General features: G+C 36.3%; 1 protein-coding gene across 1 annotated transcript in view; it reads left to right on the forward strand.

Moving 5' to 3' along the window:
- Positions 1–20,010, forward strand: part of PJA2 (praja ring finger ubiquitin ligase 2) — a 68,368-nt gene that overhangs the window by 8,362 nt on the left and 39,996 nt on the right. Inside the window, exons 2-4 of the mRNA XM_038532170.1 lie at positions 13,763–13,876; positions 15,210–15,410; positions 16,854–17,907. Of these exons, the coding sequence (XP_038388098.1) occupies positions 13,846–13,876; positions 15,210–15,410; positions 16,854–17,907 (1,286 nt within the window). The 5' untranslated portion in view covers positions 13,763–13,845. The remainder of the gene's footprint in view (positions 1–13,762; positions 13,877–15,209; positions 15,411–16,853; positions 17,908–20,010) is intronic.

Raw genomic sequence — 20,010 nt, forward strand, 5'->3', positions numbered from 1 at the left:
GGGACTTGATCCTGGGTCTCCAGGATCACGCCCTGGGCTGAAGACGGTGCTAAACCACTGAGCCACCCGGGGGTTCCCAATTGTTGGGTTTTTATAGCAGGTTGAAAATGATTTCTGTTGGGGTGTGCATGTTTTCTACTTACAGAGTAGTGTATGTTTTCTGATCATTGTGGAATTAATTGCAACTTAGTAACAAAAATAACTAGAAAGGCTCCAAATGTTCAGAGGTTCAGCAGGATATTTCTAAATAGTGAATTAATCAAAAACAAAGTCACAGTATAACTTAGAAAACATTTCAATCTGAAAAAAATGTTGCATCAGAACTTATGGGATGGAACTGAAGCAGTACTTTGAGAGAACTTTGTATTTGTAGCTTTGTATGCATATATTAATTAAAAAAAAGATTAGAAGTTGTTTAAGCTTGCAACTGAAGGGAATGACAAACCAAAATCAACTTAGAAAGAAGGAAGTGGTACATATCGAAGTAGAAATTAAGGAACTACAAAGGTTTTAGTTTGTTGAGAGGACTTTTCAAAAGTAGTAAGTCTGTAATGAGAAGGAGAAAATGAGAAGAGACAAAAGTTACCCATACCAGGAATTTAAAAGGAGGCATTATTACAGATCCTATATATATTAAACTGTTAATAAGGGGAAGTTATGAACTTTATATTAACGTTTGATAACTTTTTTTGACTTTATCAAAAACTTTTCCACAAAGACAACCCCAGGCTCTACTGAGAGAGAAAAAAAAGTCTTTGACAACATTTTATGATTTTAGCATAATCTTGATAGGAAAACCTGACAAGAGCCTGAAAAAGGGGTAAAATTATAGGCCAATATTTATCATGAACACAGATACTGAAATAATACGGTGACATAGAATGTATACTATAGATTACAGATTTTTCCAAGAATTCAAGGTTGTTTTAATATTTTTAACATTAATCAGTGTAATTCATCTCTTTAACAGAATAACATAGAGAAAAAATAAGATCGTTTCTATAGATACAGAGAAATCCTTTGACAAAGTTCAGCATCCATTCATGATAAAAATCCTTATCAGCTTAGCACTAGAAGCAATAGAAGGAAATTCCTTAACTTCCTAAAGCGTATCAGAAAATGGGGGCACCTGGGTGGTTCAATTGGTTAAACATCCACCTTTGGCTCAGGTCATGATCTCAGGGTCCTTGGATCAAGCCCTGAATTGGGTTCCCTTTTCAGTGTGAAATCTGCTTCTTCTTCTACCTTTGCCCCTCCCCTCCTTGCTTGTGTTCTTTCTCTCTCAAATCAATAAATTCTTTTTTTTTAAAGTATCAAAATGTCCAACTAACTCAGTGAAAAACCTTTTTTCATGTCCAATATCCTTCTATTCACTGTTATATTGTAATATGTGTTATACAAGGCTAGTATGCAAAAAAAAAAAAAAGAAAAGAAAAAGAGGAGAAAAAAAGAATTGTAAGTTGTCTACTAGCAACCAGAAATGTGTAGAATAAAACTAGAGAAGTATATTTAGAAGAGCATCAAACTATGTAATCTAAGAATAAATATAATAATAATTGGGGAAAACTTCTATACTGAAAATGATAAAACTGCTCAGAAATATTTTATTTTTAAAAATTTATTTTAAAGGGAAAGAGTCTGGGAATGGAGCAACAGCAGGAGAGGGAGAGAGAGAATTTCAAGCAGATTGCTTGTGCTGAGCATGTAGTCTTGACTTGGGGCTCAATCTCTCGACCCTGAGATCATGACTGGAGCTGAAATCAAGAGTTGGATGCTTAACTGACTAAGCCATCCAGGTGCTCCCAGAGACATTTTAAAATATTTAAATAAATGGAGAAATATTTCATCTTTTTGTAGTGGGAACCTCAACATTGTTACCATGTCCGTTTCCCTCAGGTTGAACTATAGGTTTAATACAGTCTGAAAATCCCAGAATTTTTTTTTGGTGGGGTGGAGGGGGTCAAATTGGATTCTGGAATTTATATCAAAATACAAATGTCTTAGATGCTAATACTTATTATGTATTTAGAGTCATTAAGACAGTGTGTAATAGAACAAGGTAGATAAAAAGGCCAATGGAAGAATATGAATATGTAGAAATAGACCTTCACCTAAACCATTCTTGGTTTATGACAAAAGCTCCACTGAAATTAAGACAATGCGTTTACTTTTAATAAATAATGTTGACAAACTGGATATCTACATAGTAATAAAATGAACCTGGATTTATACCTGGTGCTGTCTTCAAAAGTTCGTTTGAGTTTTTGATCATGGATCTAAATGTGAAAGCTAAAATTATAAAGCTTGTAGAAGAAAACCTAGGTGACTTCTTCATCACCTAGGCAAAAATTTCTTAAACATAAAATCGATAAATTAGACTGCATAAAATTAAGAATTTCTATTTATCAAGATAACATTAAGAAGGTAAAAGGCAGGGCAGCCCCAGTGGTGCAGCGGTTTAGTGCCACCTGCAGCCCAGGGCGTGATCCTGGAGACCCGGGATCAAGTCCCACGTCGGGCTCCCCACATGGTGCCTGCTTCTCCCTCTGCCTGTGTCTCTGCCTCTCTTTCTCTCTCTGGTGTGTCTCTATGAATAAATAAAATCTTAATAAAAAAAAAAAAAGTAAAAGGCAAGCCACAGACTGTAAGAATATTTGCAACAAATAAATTCAGTAAAGGACTTCTATCCAGAAAATATACATAAGTTACAGATCAAAAAGAAAAAGGCAAACAACTTATTTTTAAAAAACACGCAAACAAGTGATCAGATTATTTATAGAAGAGGATATCCAAAAGGCCAATGTGCACAGGTAAAGTTACTCTACATTATTACTCATCAGGGAAGTGTCACAGTGAAGCACCATCCTACCCCTACCAGAATGGCCAGGTAGAGATTCACAATAACAAGTGCTGCTAAGGATATGAAACAAGATACTATTATATATTGCTAATGAGAATGTAAATTGTTTCAGCCACTTTGGAAAACTGGTAAAACAACTGTTATAGCTAAACATAGCCCTGTACTGTAACCCAGTAATTCCAGGTTGTACTTCCCAAGAAAGGTAAAAAATATGTATAGGAATATTTCTAACAACATGAGTGAATCCCTGAAACATTGTGTTGAGTGAAAGTAGACCGACACAAAAGAGTTCATACTGTATGATTCCAGTTGTGTAGTTTAAAACAGGAAAAACTAATCTGGGGTAGTAGAAGTCCAAAAAGTAGTTGCCTCTGGATTGAGCTAAGTTTAATCATTTGGAAGGGGTAAAAGAGAACCTTCTGAAATGATGGTAATGTTTTATATCTTGATCTAGGTGGTAGTTACTCAGATATATAACCTGTGTAAAAATTCATTGAACTATGATGTGTGCTCAAGAGTTTTGTACTTTTTTAGTTTTTCAACGGATGATTGGAGAGAAAAGGAAAGTACTTGAAAATATTTATCGTGAAAATTTCCAATCACATTTCTATGGAGTATAAGGAAACCACATTTATATATCTTGCATCAACATTTTGCTGTGCTTGTTTTTTTGTCTCCAAACCTACTCCTGTGAGCCTTTTTTTTTTTTGTAGGTAACACATCCAAGTGTCTAAATATCAGAGGTATATTAATTTTTTATTCTGAGCATGTTTTATGAATTTTTATCAAATGAAATTTGCTACATTTGGTATGCATAACATTGAATTTTCTATTTTCCTTTTTCCCTACTCTTCGTCTTTTTCTTAGCTCATTGACATGGAAATAAATATATGGTGTTTCTATATTTGGAACTGATTTGACTTGGCCTCCCAGAGGAGGGTGGAGTAGGGCCCTTCTTAGTTTTTCACATCTGAAACAGATCTTCCCATCTAAATAAGAGGTGAATTTGAGGAATATTTCTTCATCCTATTCTTTAATGGATTGATTATTTTATTCTTCATCTCAATTTGTCTTTGACTTTAATCTTTTTTCCCCCTAGCTGATTATATTTCCAGTGAACCATAGAAGATTTTCATTGTTCTAGTGTGCTGGCTATATGTTCATTCAGTTCTTTCTTCACAGATTTCTCTCTATGGGAGTCTTTTAGAAACAGAATTTTGTAACATTTGTTTATTTATTCTAAAGATTTTATTTATTTGAGAGCTTGCTCAGAGAATGAGAAAGCACAAGTGGGGGTAGGGGTGGGAGGGAGGGAGAGGGAGAAGCAGATTTCCTGCTGAGCAGGGATCCTGACATGGAGCTCCATCCCAGGACTCTGAGCTAGAGGTGGGCGCTTAATTGACTGAGCCACCCAGGCGCCCCATTTTGTAACAATTTTTTAAACAATTTTTGGTGAGATAGAGGCTTTACCATAACCAATTAGAAGTAAAGTTTTTAAATTACTTAAATATAAGAATTTGGGATTATCTAAAGGTTTGTTTCTGATTACATATATTTTGTGTTTTTTAGTGAAAATTTCACTATATCAATAATGAGTTTATTCTTTTTCAGTAATTTACAGAAAAGTTGTCAAGAAAGATAGTATTTAAGTAAGCTTAGCTTTTTATCTTTGTATTACTAGGAATAGCAAACCCATTTGACCTCAGAAATTTAACAGTTGTTCATTTACAGAATCTAGTAGTCACATCCTGGAACTTTTCTTATGTAGCAGCCTGTGACTTCAAGGTCTAGTGATTATTAGTACATTATTTGATTTGCTGCAATTGACTCTGTTAATTTATTAATGTGTCCACTTGTTTATAGCAATATATGGGAGTAATATTACCTTAATCCTTATTTATTGTGTATCTGCTGGTTATATCTAGTGGAATATTTTGCAGTTGTCTGTATGTAAAAGCAGCCATTTGTGCTTGTGCCTAGAAAAGATATGAAAAATCCAGAGATAGATTAAAAACAATATGTGAGTATGAGAAATAATTTAAATGCAAGTTTAGATTGTTATTCAAAATAGATACTTTATTAATCTCTTGGAATATTTACTTTGCCTTAGCAGCTAAAAATAGATGAGATAATGTTAGTAAACTAAGTTAAAATAAAATTGGTTCTAACATATACAAAACAGCCTGCTAGCAGCATTTGTCAGTTTGCATTATTGAATTTATAGCTCAAGTTTGATAATAATTACCAGAATTTTGTATGACTAAATAATTATTTTCCTGAAAGAAAATCAGGCTAGATAATTTTAGAAATTTGTTTTATGAGGAGTTTTAGGAAATAATTTTAGAACATAAATATGAGAGAATAAGGAACAAATTTTCCAATGAATTTGGAAGAGTAATCAAAACATTGCCCTTCAGATAGTTGGATTAAATTTATTTGCTTCTTAACTTTTCTGTTTCTTCCTGGGAAGGACACTTAAACAATGAGTTATTTATAAGCAGCCTACTAAGTAGGAGGAAATGGTTGCAAATTATACATCTTTATCAGGGTTAATATCGAAAACATATTATGAATTCTTACAACTCAATAGCAAAAAAAAAAAAATCCAGTTAGAAAATGGGCAGAAGATATGAGTAGATATTTTTCTGAAGACAACATATAGATGGGCAGCAGGTACGTGAAAATATGCTCAACATCACTAATCATCAGAGAAATGCAAATCAATGAAATATCAACTTACATCTGTTAGAATGGCTTTTATCAAAAAGGCAAGAAAATCACGAGTGTTGACGGGGATATGAAAAGAAAGAAACCCTTGTGCACTCTTGGGGACAATATAAGCTGGTGCAGCCACTATGGAAGGCAGAATGGAAGTTTCTAAAAAAATTAAAAATAGATGATCCAGCTATTCCACTCCTGGGTATTTATCTGAAGAAAACAAAAATACTAACTTAAGAAGATATATGCAAAAAAAAAAAAAAAAAAAGATATATGCACCCCCATATTCATTACAGCATTATTTACAACGGCCGAAATATGGAAATAGCCTAAGTGTCTGTTATTGGATGAATGGATAAAGAAAATGTGGTGTAAAGCCAAGGAATACAGAGGTTTACTGGCATTCACCAGAAGCCAGAAGTGCGAAAAGGATTCTCTGCTAGAGCCTTTGGAAGAAAATATGGTGCTATTGACTCCCTGATTTTGGACCCTTAATCTCCAGAACTATGAGAGAATAAATTTGTCATTTTAAGCAAAAAAAAAAAAAAAAAAAGGAAGAAGAAAGGAAAGCAGGAAGGAGGGAAGATTTTCCTGGAGAAGAAAAAAGATGCAGTGTGTGTGTGTGTGTGTGTGTGTCCTTGCATGCACACACAATGGAGTATTATTCAACCATAAAAAATAATGAGACCATGCCATTTTCAGTAAAATGGATGGACCTTGAGAGCATTATACTTACTAAAACAGAAAGAGACAAATACTATATGATCTCATATGTGAAATTAGTAAAAAAAAAAAAAAAAAAACCCATAAAGCTCATAGATACAGAGAACGGATTGGTGGTCACCAGAAGTGGGAGTGGGAGGCCAGCAAAATAGGCAAAGAGGGGTAAAAGGTACAAACGTTCAGTTACAAAATAAGTCATGGGTTTCTATAGTTAATAATACAATGTTGTATATTTGAAGGTTGGTAACCTAACCTCTTAGAAGTTCTCATCACAAGAAAAATTTTATTAGTGTTTATGGTGATGGATATTAATTAGATTTACTTTGATGATCATTTAGCAGTATGTACAAATATCAAGTCATTATGTTATATACTCAACACTAATATGTCAATTATACCTCTATTTTGTGTGTGTGTGTTTTTTGTTTTTTTTTTTTGAAGTGTGTTATTTTTGGCTCCCAGCACATAGGTCACAGGGGTATAGATCCAAGCTTTCAGGTGAAATTCTTTTGGAAATTTAACTGATTTCTCCTTCTCTTTGGCTAAAATTTCACTTAAATCAGCCAGATTTAAATTCTAAAAGTAAGTGTTCCTGATTCAGTAGCTTTTTAGTAAATATTCATTAGATAACAGAATAGAGGAGCTAAGCGGCAGTTCTGACGTTGCCTGCAAGCAAAACACCAGTATAATTTATTTTGACACTGTCAACCCTACCTAACATGGCACTTTCTATGCTGAGAATGAGCATATCTTTTAAAAGGGAGAAAATACACTTTTATGAGTTGGTATTAGAAAATCTTTGTTCTAGTAAAAGGTAGAAGTATGAGAAAATCTAGTATCGAAGTGTACGTAGTTTAAATTATTTGTATTTTTTACTTATTACACGATAATTTGTTTTACTTCAATAGACCTAGCAGCTCTGAGCATTTATATCTCATAGTTTCTGAGTCAGAAATTCAGGAGTAGCCTGGCTGAGTGGTTTGTCTCACGGCCTCATGAGGTTGCAGTCAGGATATAGGTCGGGATTACAGTCACCTGAAGGCTTGATTGGGACTTAAGGTGCTGCTTCCCTGTGTAGTTCATTCACATGGCTATTACTGGAAGACGTCAGTTCCTTCTGGCTCTTGGCAGGAACTGCCAGTTCCTCAACATGTGGACCTTAGGATTACTGGAATGAGCTCATGATATAGCAGCTTGCTTCTTCCAGAGAGTGAGCTAAGAGAGCAAGGAGGAAGCCACAATGCCCTGTATGCCCTGATCTTGTGCATTATACGTTGTCACTGCTGTCACATTGTCTTCAGTAGAAACAAATCACTAAGTACAATCCACACTGAAGGGGTACAGATTCTGGTTTTTGAAGAAAGAATATCAATTCATACAACAGAATTGTTCATTTATCCACTTGTTCAGCCGTTTACATACATGTTACGTTAGACCATGTACTAGAAGCAGTGCATTTAATAGACATAGTGCATTCAAGTAAAAATAAAACAAAGCATTTGTTTTGAAAATCACCACTCTAAGTCCTACTGCTTTCCCTTTACCTATTCTTTTGAGGGTTGTTTCTGTTGTCTCTTTATAGCTGCTTGCATGATGCTAGTTAAAATGATAAGGTGATGGGATCCCTGGATGGCGCAGCGGTTTGGCGCCTGCCTTTGGCCCAGGGCGCGATCCTGGAGACCTGGGATCAAATCCCACATTGGGCTCCCGGTGCATGGAGCCTGCTTCTCCCTCTGCCTGTGTCTCTGCCTCTCTCTCTCTCTCTGTGTGACTATCATAAAAAAAAAAAAAAAAAAAAAAATGATAAGGTGATGACTTCTAGGCTAATAAGATCTAGAATTAATACTTTGTTGATTGACTCATATAATTCTTAACAACACATGTATATAATTTGCTTTATAATAATTAGGGAATATATAAAAATCCCAAATATTTTGAATTGAATAATTGTCATAGGTAGAGGGGAATCATAGGTTACTTATCAAGTGAATAATAGTACAAGGAACGAGAGACTAATTCAGCAAAGCAAACATCTTTTCAGAGGGAAGGAACTCAGAGACCGAATGTTTCTGATTCAGTTGTGATACAAATTTGGGACTGATGAATAACTATTTATCTGACACCACTGTGGTGGTTATTTCTTGTTATTCATCCTCTCTCCTTCCTGTTCTGCTTTTTTCTTTTTTATATCGAAATGAGATTAGCACTTTTGTAGATACTTGACTATGGCTGGCCCTAGGGGAAATAAAAACATTTAGTATCTGCAGAGAGGTTCTAGTCTACATTCCATTCATAACGCATGAACCACTATTGAAAGTAATAGTAGTCACAATAATAAGAAAAAGCAGAGAACAAGAAAGGAAAGTATAAGAAATTTATTTATTTATTTATTTATTAAGATATTTTAAATTTACTTATTCATGATAGAGGCAGAGACACAGGCAGAAGGAGAAGCAGGCTCCATGCAGGGAGCCCGGCACAGGACTCGATCCCGGGACTCCAGGATTGCCCTCGGCCAAAGGCAGGCACCAAACCACTGAACCACCCAGGAATCCCCGGAAAGTACAAGAAATTTAAAAGATTATTACCGAGAGTATTGGAAGGCTGGAAGTAAAAGTAGATGAAGTTTACCATCTCAGAGTGAAAATGAGAAAGATAAGTTTACAGACAAAGGATTCATCTACGTAGGCCAAATACAGAGAAAATAGGATTTTTAAAAAAAGACGTCTTTGAGACAAATTGACAGGAATCTTTTAAAACCTAATCAGGCCTCTGTAGGAGAAATTTTAAAATGGCCTACCCCTAAAACAGTCCTTGTGACATTATAGAATATCATTTATTAAGAGGATATCCTAAATATTCCAGGAAGAAAAATTGATTTACTTACTAAAAAATGAGAACTAAATAAGCAGGATGAGATGCTGTATGCAACATGAGATGCTAAAAAACAGTGCCTCTCAGAGTTTGGAAAAAATGGTGTTGTCTTGCCCTAACCTAAAGCGTGAGGAAGGCATACAAGGACCCAGAGTTTACCTTCTTACATAAAATTTCTGAAACAATTACTTGATCTTCTAGTAAAGACAGACAGAGACACACACCTCCATATTGTGTGTCCCATTGTGAACATGGAATTCAAATCAGGAGACTTAGAAGTATAACCAAAAGTTATCAGAGCAGGGGTCACAGGCCTTGAGAACAAGTAGACTAAGTTTAGATGAGGAAGTTGGAGGGCTCAGAAGAGAATATCTTTAGGAAACAAGTGGAATCGCATTAAAGAATTTTTCAGGGGCACCTAGGTGACTCAGTAGGTTAAGTGACCAGCTCTTGATCTCAGCTGAGGGCTTGATCTCAGGATCCTGAGATCCTGAGTTGGGCTCCATGCTGAATATGGAGCCTATTTAAAAAACAAAAACAAAAACAAAAAAACCCTGTTATTCAGAAACCGTGATTCCCAGTTTTCCTGTACTCTTTTCTGTTCCAGTTTTCTCTCACTGTCTCTTGACAGTATTCTCATCAGGCTTTTATATCCACCGTTCTAGCCAAGGTGCCCTTGTCGAGATCTTCAGTATCCTGCATGTTGCTAAGTTCAGCGGCCAGTTGTAGATCCTTCTCATACTTTATCTCTTAGCATTTGGCACAGTCGTCAGTTCTTCTGTCTGAGGCACTCTTCATTTGGCATCCACACTCCGGGATTTTCCTTTTCTCTCATTGGCCTCTGTCAGTTTTTCTGATACTTCTTTTTTCCTGGCCTCCTCGTGTTGGATCATCACAGGGCTCAGTCCTTAAACTTTTTTCCTTCTCCAAGTACACTCAGATGTCCTGTCTTCCAGGCCCATGCCTTTTTGAATATTATCTATATACTGATGACTCCCACATTATATTGGCAGCTCAGTGTTTAGTCAACTGCAGACTCCTATCAGTTCTACTAGAGTGTCTGATAGGCGTCTCAAATTTATACATCAAAAACCAAACTGAAGAGACTGGGGCCCCTGGGTGACTCAGTGGTCAAGTGTTTGTTTGCCTTTGGCCCAGGGCATGACCCTGGGGTCTCACATCGGGCTCCCCACAGAGAGCCTGCTTCCTCCTCTGCCTGTGTCTCTGCCTTTCTCTCTCTCTCTCTGTGTCTCTCATGAGTAAATAAATCTTTAAAAAAAAAAAAGTGCACCGAAGAGACCTTCTCCAAACTTGCTTCTTCCACAAATTTTCCTATTTCAGTTCATGGTAATTCTTATGTTTCTAGTCGGCCAGGCTATAAAACTTAGATTCGACCTTGACTCCTTACCTTATTTTATAACCTTTGTCAGAAGATTTTGTGGACACTGCTTTCGCAGTCAGCACCTCCGTTTTTACCCTGGTCTAAACTATTGTCTCTGGCCAGTATGATTTCGATAGCTTTGCAACCAGGCTCCTGGCCTTTGACCGTGTTCCCCTTCAGTCTATCCAAAACAGTAGCCAGAGTATTCCTCTTAAAACAGAAGTGAAGTAATATCTGTTCTGTGTTCAGAACTCTTCAGTGGTGGTCCAGCTCATTCAGAATAAACCTACATTGCTTGCATCATCCTTGTGAGGGCCCATGTGATCTGTCTGTTGCACCTCACCCCCATCACACCCACTCTAATTAATTTTCTAATCTCACCTGTTGCTCTCTTGTTCATTCCATTTCAGACTTCTTGTTATGATCACATCTGGAAGTTCTCAACTCAGGAACTTTCTTTTGTTCTGCCCGAAATGTATTTTTCCCTAGATTGACACATGGCTCTCTCCCTCACAGGTGTTTGCTCAGATGATCCTTCTCAGTGAGGTTTTCCCTAGCCACCCTATTTTAAGTTGCACACCCTCAGCAACTCTTTATTCTCTCGTTTATTTTGCTCCATAGTATGTATTGTCTATTTATTTACTTCTTTTTTTTAAATAATAAATTCATTTTTTATTGGTGTTCAATTTGCCAACAAACAGAATAATACCCAGTGCTCATCCCGTCAAGTGCCCCCCTCAGTGCCCGTCACCCATTCCCCCCAACCCCCCACCCTCCTCCTCTTCCACCACCCCTAGTTCGTTTCCCAGAGTTAGGAGTCTTCATATTCTGTCTCCCTTTCTGATATTTCCTACCTTTTTCCCTTCCCTTCTATTCCCTTTCACTATTATTTATATTCCCCAAATGAATGAGACCATATAATGTTTGTCCTTCTCCGATTGACTTATTTTACTCAGCTATTTATTTACTTCTTGTTTTGTATAGTGTTAATACCATAATTTTAGAAGGACAGGAATATGGACAAGTATTTGTCCTCTTTGTTCATTATTGTATCCTCAGTACTGGAAATAGTGCCTGGAACATGGTGAAATAAAGCTTTATTCTAAAGAAAAGACTTTGGGGGCGCCAGGATGGCTCAGTGGGTCAAGTGTCTGCCTTCGGCTCAGGTCATGACCCCCAGGGTCCTGGGATGGACCCTGGGTCAGGTTCCCTGCCCAATGGGGAGTCTGCTTCTCCCTCTCTCTCTGCTTGCCATTCTACTTGTGCATGCGCATGCGCTGTCTCTATCAAATAAATAAAATCCCTAAAAATAAAAGACTTAGGGTGAAATACTCGTGAACTTAAATCCATGGTCATCCTTTACAATTGCCACATACTGTACTGTGAATATGTGAAGATTTAAGTTATTTCAGGTCGCTTTTCTTAGTACTAAAACAATATTAATTAGGGTTTATGTTTTTGCCAGTATGGTAAGTTTTTTTTTATTATTATTGGTATTATTTACCCTTTAGCTGTTGCTAACAGTATGACTTGGTTCAGATATATTAGAGGATCACAACCTGTTACTGAATTTATAATTTAATGGGAGAGTGTATATCTGTACTCCTAGTTGTATATTAATACATAATAATCTATGACTAGACACATAACATATATGGTTAAGCTCATTTGCAGAACTATCTTTTTTTGTATTCTTTTTTTACTTTTAAAATTTGAACACAATTAACATATAATGTATTATTGTTAGTTTCAGAGGTAGAGTTCATGGATTCATCAGTTTTATATGACACCCAGGGCTCTTTACATCCCTCACGTGCCCTCTTTAATGTCCATCCCCCAGTTACCCCATCCCCTCCCCCCGCCCCTCCAGCGACCCTGTTTCTTTCTTCCCTTTGGTTAAGAGTCTCTTATGGTTTGTCTCCCTCTCTGATTTCATCTTGATTTATTTTATCCTCCCTTCCCCTTTGATCCTCTGTTTTGTTTCTTAAATTCTACATATGAGTGAGAGCTTATGATAATTGTCTTTCTCTGATTGACTTATTTCCCTTAGCATAATATCCTCTAGTTCCATCCTCGTGGTTGTAAAAGAACTATCATCTTCTAATAAGTGGTGATGGTCAGTTAGCAATAGCTCCAGTGTTTAAGTAAATAAGGTGTTTAAATTGAAACGTAAGCCCGTACCACAGTTTTTTAAAAAGCACAGTTTGCAACTTTTGAAATAATAAATGGATTAATTTCAAAAAAAAAAGGTCTTTTTATATTTGTTACATGATAATATTTAGTTTTTCCAATTTAGGTTCTTATTTGGGATAAAAATATCTGAATGGTAAATTGATTATTGTAAAGAATATCATTTTTTTTTAAGATTTATTCATTCAGAGAGAGAGAGAGAGACAGAGAAGCAGAGACACAGGCAGAGGGAGAAGCAGGCTCCACGCAGGAAGCCCGACGTGGGACTCGATCTCGGGTTTCCAGGATCACACCCCAGGCTGCAGGCAGCGCTAAACTGCTGCGCCACTGGGACTGCCCAAATATCATTATTTATACACATTAATTTTTAATCGTCATAAGCCATTATACATTTTTTAAAGATTTTATTTATTCATTCATGAGAGACACACACAGAGAAAGAGAGAGGCAGAGACACAGGCAGAGGGAGAAGCAGGCTCCATGCAGGGAGCCCGATGTGGGACTCGGTCCCAGGGCCCCGGAGTCACGCCCTGAGCCAAAGGCAGATGCTTAACTGCTGAGCCACCCAGGCATCTCGATTATACATTTTTAAAATAAAGTCTGTATTCTTAGGGTTAACTTCTTTTAACAGTGCCAGGGCTAAAGGAGCTATAGTGCTTGATGGAGAAGCAAAGATAGCATAGTGTGGTAGACTCCCAGATATTTTGGTCAGATACTTCATTCAACGCTTATCCCAGTGTATTTGCTTATTTACTTTTAAATTATCATTTATCATTGTTATCATTGTCAGTCTTAAGGATGATGCATATTTACAACAAGGTTTTTCAAGAGGAGATGTAACTTTTCAAATAGCCATCTTGGTAGTCTAAAGGTTTTTTGATGGCCTTGTCAGATCAGATTATATTTTTCTGATAATGGGGCTAACGAAGAGCTTCACTAGGAGGAGTATTAGTTTTGTCATTTTTGTTTTGTGCTTTTTGTATTATTATTTTGTTTCATCCATTGTTTCTTTGTAGGAATTGTCTGCAGCTTATTGTGTGAGTAAAAACTAAATCACATCCATAATTGCACTGAACTGGGCCCACGAAAACTGCCATATATGTCACAGTATACTGAAAAAGAGCCGGCAGGTAAGTGAAGTGTCTATGTGAGTTCTGTATTGAGGACTTTGTGTTTTCCTCTCTAGATACCTGGAGTACAGTATATAACGTGGGATCATGGTCTTATTTAATGGCATTTTTGGTCCACATATTGAATATTTGTAAAGCTTAATTTCTAAGTTTTGATATGAAAATAAGTATACAAATTCTCATATTTTCTTTCCGTACTTCCTTGGCTTATCTTGTGCTTTACATTTTGGAGACTGTTCCTTTGGAGGAATTGTTAAGGACACTGGTTCTGAAGTCATTCTATTCAGTTATTGGACAAGTTGCTAAATACTGAATTTTAACTTTAATTTTTTGATCTTTAAAATGAAGTGCAGTATCTACCTCATAGGTTATTGAAGGGATTAAAGAACTATAAAACTTGAGAACTGTATGTTATAAATACATATATGTTTTTCATTTGTGCTTGAAAGCAATTATATTTCTTATTTCAATGCAATACAACAAAAATACGTAACTGTTCTATTAACTGACTGTTTCATATACTGTTGCAAAATATTTTATCTAGCTCTTGTGTAATATATGTAAAATCTAATTGACTAAAGAAAGTTGAACTTTTTTATATATAGATATGGTAATGTTCTTGTTAAAGGTGTTGCTGTTTACTGCTATGTGTCCTTCAGCCATCAGAACTTAGTATTTAAGTTGTGCAAGTGTTTCTGGCTTTTCCTACCGTAATGTATACCATTGGTAGTTTTGGAACATTGAGGTAGCATGTCTTTGACTTGGCTCATCACTGTATTCTTTTGGAGAATTTTATCTGACCCTAATCTTTGGGCTATGTTTTATTATGGTCCAGTTGGTTCTTCATGATAGATAGTACAACTGCCAGTTAAAGAAGTTACCTGTTATCTTGGGTAGGAATGTATTCACTCTTAATGTAATTAAAATCAGCATTTCATGTGCTAGTAATTCAACAAATAAGTATTAAGCAGTTATACATAAGGTACTTTCTTAGATAATTCGTAGAATTATTGTCCCAATCATTAATGAGCTTTTTTTAGTATGGTGTATGAATTTGGCATATGAAAAATTCTTTTTAGTAGGTCACATCATAAAAATCTAGACTATCTTAAAAGTACCAAACTTTAAAAGCTATTTTTTTGGAGGAGTAAAGAGGCACATAACTCTCTAACATAATGTTTCATGTCTACCTTTCACGTATGTTTTACAGTATTAGTAAAGTATACAGGATGTTCGGTAGCAAGTAATAGGATATATGTTGAATTAATATCCCTGCTGGTCACCAGAATAAAAATCATTGTGTGCCTCTCTTATTTTCAACTCTGTTTTTCAGCAATGGATCAAGAATCCAGCAAGGCTGCCTGGCCCAAACCAGCAGGAGGGTATCAGACAATCACAGGCAGGAGATACGGAAGAAGACATGCCTATGTCAGTTTTAAACCGTGTATGACCAGGCACGAAAGAAGTTTAGGTCGAGCTGGTGATGACTACGAAGTGTTGGAACTAGATGATGTTCCAAAGGAAAATTCCACAGGTGTGCAACATGGAATTACATAAGAGCTGTTAGTAGCATGTAGGAATTGATCTTGTAATATTTGAAATTGTGTGTGAGCTTTATGTGTCTATGAGTACAATCGTGTACATTTCCTATCAAATTCAATTTTGATACTTTAATTGAATTTGATATTAATACTATATACATTTAAACCTAGAAGAAAATAGAATACAGCCAGTTGTTAAAATATAATTATACTGCCTTAGCAGTGATTACCTTCTCACATCCTTCGGCCAGTGGAAATCTTCATCTCTCAATCAAAAAAATTTGCAGTGTGAGCTGAATATATTTTTCTTGCATATTATGTTGAATAGCTTTTTTGTTTTAATTGTAGCCCCAAATAATTTAGCTTGGCTAATTTGGTTTTTTTTAAAATCATTTTATGAGATACAAATGTCAAATAATAGTTATTTAATTAAAATTTCTTAATATTCAGTGGTTTGAGAAAGTATTTTGCAGATACCCATGTACTATAATTGTACATTTTGGGGCTGGAGTGTGGTCTTCTTATTCTGAGTAAATTTGATAATTCTACATTATTTTTACTGTCATTTATAAACAAAAGTCAAAATTATTAGCTGATAAGTTCATTCTGTTAAAGTAGCCTTTCTGTGATTTGACAAGACTGATCCTTAGTTATTTCTAACTTACAAATTTTTATTACAATAATTCTCAGATACCTTCATTTTTTATTATTACAATGGTAGTCATAAAAGGTAGTCGCTTAAAAGTGATTTGTAGAAATGATTTTATTCTTGTCTCAAGATTGTAACAAACGATGGCAGAGAAATTCAGCATGTTGTCTTTTTTGTTGTTTTGTAATCATAGCTATCACATATCTAAAGTTAACACATTATTATAGATGTATTATAAAAAAATCCATTTGGGGGATACAAATCTAATATATATCTGGAGACTGAGATATAATCTTCTGAATTGACATCGAACCAATAGAGTTTCATTTCTGTTAGATCTATAGCCTATTCTTTTATCTATCAAAAGTACTGTTGAAGTTTTTTTACCTGCATGTAATAAAAGAAGTTAAGTTTGAATTGTGTGCCCCAGCAGCTGGTAGGGCAGATTGGTTACCCTGTGACTTGACTTATGCCTCTCATTGTGTAGTTTCTCACTAGCCTCTCCTTTTAATGTCCTATACAGAATGTTTTAGGTATAAGGATTTACGTGGAAAACTTCCAAAGACCTCTGATGGAGAGGTTACTGAGGGGCTACACAATGGCATAAATGATCTCGTAGGGTAACCAGGGTGCCCTCTCAGTTAAGGTAGGGAGAACAGAAGTCCTGCCAGAGAAACTCACTTGTATTCAAGTGGGTAGTAATTGGCATAATTTCTACTTGAATAGTCATTATTAAATAAAATTATATCTAATGTCTCCAAATATGTTTTCTTTGTTCTCTATGAAGGTTCCAGTCCATTGGATCAAGTTCATTCTTCTTTACCCAATGACCCTTTATTTGAAAAAAGTGAAACTGAAGTTCCCATTTGTGATACAACATTGAATGAAACCATTGAGAGCAGTCCATCCTTCACTGCAGTGCATCATAGTGAGGAGGGCAGGGAGACTTTAGGAAGCAGTACCGATCCTCATAATCACTCTGAGGGAGAATATACTCCAGAAGTTTGCAGTGCTTCAAGTGTACAAAACGGAATTTCACTGGTTCAGACGGACTCTTACGATCCAAACGGCCCACATGGAGAGGCCAATGACCGTCTTCAGCTTTCTGCAGAGGTTGTGGAAGGTGGTGGATATCAGGAAACATTGGGCAATACAATATTTGAGTTGGCAAATGGAGAGGTAGAGGCATACACTGCTCTTTCACCACCAGTTCCCGCGTTCAACTGTGAAATAAGAGATGAATTTGAAGAGTTAGATTCAGCACCGTTAGTCAAAAGTTCTGCTGCTGATCCTGAGTTTGTCAGTCAGAACAATCAGGAATTTCAGAGGTCCTCTTCTGAAGATGAAGGTGTTAGAGAGAAACAACAAAATAGTACTAGCCAGGAGAGTCAGAGAGAAAGTGTAGCTGAAGATGCAGCATGTGCCCCTGGGCATGTCTGCCGTGAACAAAATACTAGTGAGAAGAACAAGAACCAGGGAAGTTTTCCTGAGCAGGTAGTGAGGCCCAAAGTTAGAAAACTGATAAGCTCAAGCCAGGTGGACCAAGAAACAGGTTTTAATAGACATGAGGCTAAACAAAGAAGTGTTCAGAGATGGAGGGAGGCTTTGGAAGTTGAGGAAAATGGCTCAGATGACCTCTTAATAAAATGTGATGACTACGATGGAGAACATGACTGCATGTTCTTGGATCCACCTTATTCAAGAGTGACTCGTAGGGAAACAGAACATAACCAAGTCACAGCAGAAAGTGGGGCCACCGCGGGAAGGCAAGAAGTCGTGGATAACACCTTCTGGAATGGCTGTGGAGATTATTACCAACTGTACGACAAAGATGAGGATAGGTAAGATTTCATGCAGTGTCTGGTAGGATTGTGTAGTCAGCACAGCAGTTTATTTCTAGTAACCGTCATGTTTGGTGCCTGGTCGGGGAATTAGGTATACTGACTTGCCAAATACTCTGATTTTCTGGGTGCTAAACACACGTGCAAATTCCTGGTTTGTTTTTTACAGAAACTTTCTTGGAGGCATTTCAGGAGTTGATAGAAGTTGTAAGTTCAGACAATGATTATTAGTTATTACAAAAAAATAGAAATACTATGTATGTCAATTCATAGTACTTCAGTTAGTAAAATGCTGCAACGTTTATTGTAATAAAAAGGTAAACATTTTTTTTTTTAAAGGTAAACATTTATTCTACTTTTTTAAAAGATTCTATGTTAATCCATCTTGGGCTTAAAAAGTGATTAAGAGGGCAGCCTGGGTGGCTCAGTGGTTTAGCGCCACCTTTGGCACAGGGTGTGATCCCGGAGACCTGGGATTGAGTCCCACGTCGGGCTTCCTGCATGGAGCCTGCTTCTCCCTCTGCCTGTCTCTGCCTCTCTCCTCTCTTTGTCTCTCATGAATAAATAAATAAAATCTTTAAAAAAGTGATTAAGATCACAGAAAATTTTGATAATATTGTATTAACTTTGCTAGTATTTGTTAATGTCCCCTGTTTCTCTGTTCTTGTTGTTCTTTTTTTATCAGTAGGTTTATTTTTTACCTGTTTTTATGTAGTGTTTGGTTTTTGGTCACAACTCAGTGTGGTGCATATTATCATTTCCCTCATTTATAGACATGGAAACTGAAGCACAGGAGAGTTAACTTCACAAGGTAACAAAGCTAGTAAATTTTGGGGCTGGAATTTGCATTTCTGTTATTGCCCAATCCAAATATACTGTTCTCAAGAGAACATAACAACTTTTTTTTTCCTGTTCTTTTTCTTTCTTTCTTTCTTTCTTTTTTTTTTTTTTTTTTTAAAGAGGGTAAGAGAGAGACCGAGCATGATTGGGGCAAGGGACTAAAGGGACTAGAGAGGGAAGGGGCAGAGTAGGAAGGGGAAGGAATCTTAGGGGCAGGCTCCATGCCCAGCACAGAGCTGGATGTGGGGCTTGATCTCACCACTCTGAGATCATGACCTGAGCCAAAATTAGAATCAGACACTAAACCAACTAAGTTACCAGGTGCCCCACAATTTTTCTTAGAATAAGCATGCTGGTTTCTAGTATATAATCTTCCCCGCCCCCAACACTGTAAGATTATAGAATGAAGAGAAATGGAAAAATTTTTTTTAACCAGAAAGTACTACAAAGGAAGATATTTTATATATTTCATGCCATAAAGTTAATAAAATATATTTGATTTTCTTTGGACATATGGTTATAAAGCTTCTATAATACAATGTAAATAACTTAAACAGTTGAAATATAATTTCTTTTACTATCTTGAAGTTTATAAACTTCAAGGATGGGGGATCCCTGGGTGGCTCAGCAGTTTAGTGCCTGCCTTCGGCCCAGGGCGTGATCCTGGGGTCTCGGGATCGAGTCCCACATCGGGCTCCCTGCATGGAGCCTGCCTGTGTCTCTTTCTGTCTCTCTTCCTCTCTCTCTCTCTCTGTGTCACTCTCATGAATAAATAAAATCTTAAAAAATAAAATTCAAGAGCTAGCAGACAATATTTATATAACCTGTTTTTTAAGCTTAAGGGTAAAATTAGTTAAGAACTTTTGCCTAACCTATTTCTGTTTTTTTAGGTTGGGTCCACAATCTTTTATGTAAAATCCGCAGACTTCTTAAAATGGAAATTGACGGCAAAACCTGAGTTGCTTGTTAGCTTGCTTGATGCAGATCTGGATCAGAGCTGACATGGGCCTTTGTTTAAAGCATTCCTAACATTTTGCTGCAGAAATATGAAAGTGTTTGATTACTGAGTTTTTTTGGCTTACTTCTAAATCTCAGGGGAAAAATCTGAATTCCAAACATACTCAGTGCTAAGGTTTTTGGATTGGATTGTGAATTTTCATTATACCTCTAGCTTACTATTAAAAAAAAAATCAACTTAATAGTCTTAAATAACTTACCTTTTTGAAAGTGTGAGAGTGTTGCATTTTTCCTTAAGTGATATGT

This window comes from Canis lupus, chromosome 3 (genome assembly GCF_011100685.1).
Source record: "Canis lupus familiaris isolate Mischka breed German Shepherd chromosome 3, alternate assembly UU_Cfam_GSD_1.0, whole genome shotgun sequence".
In the NCBI taxonomy this organism is placed as follows: domain Eukaryota; kingdom Metazoa; phylum Chordata; class Mammalia; order Carnivora; family Canidae; genus Canis; species Canis lupus.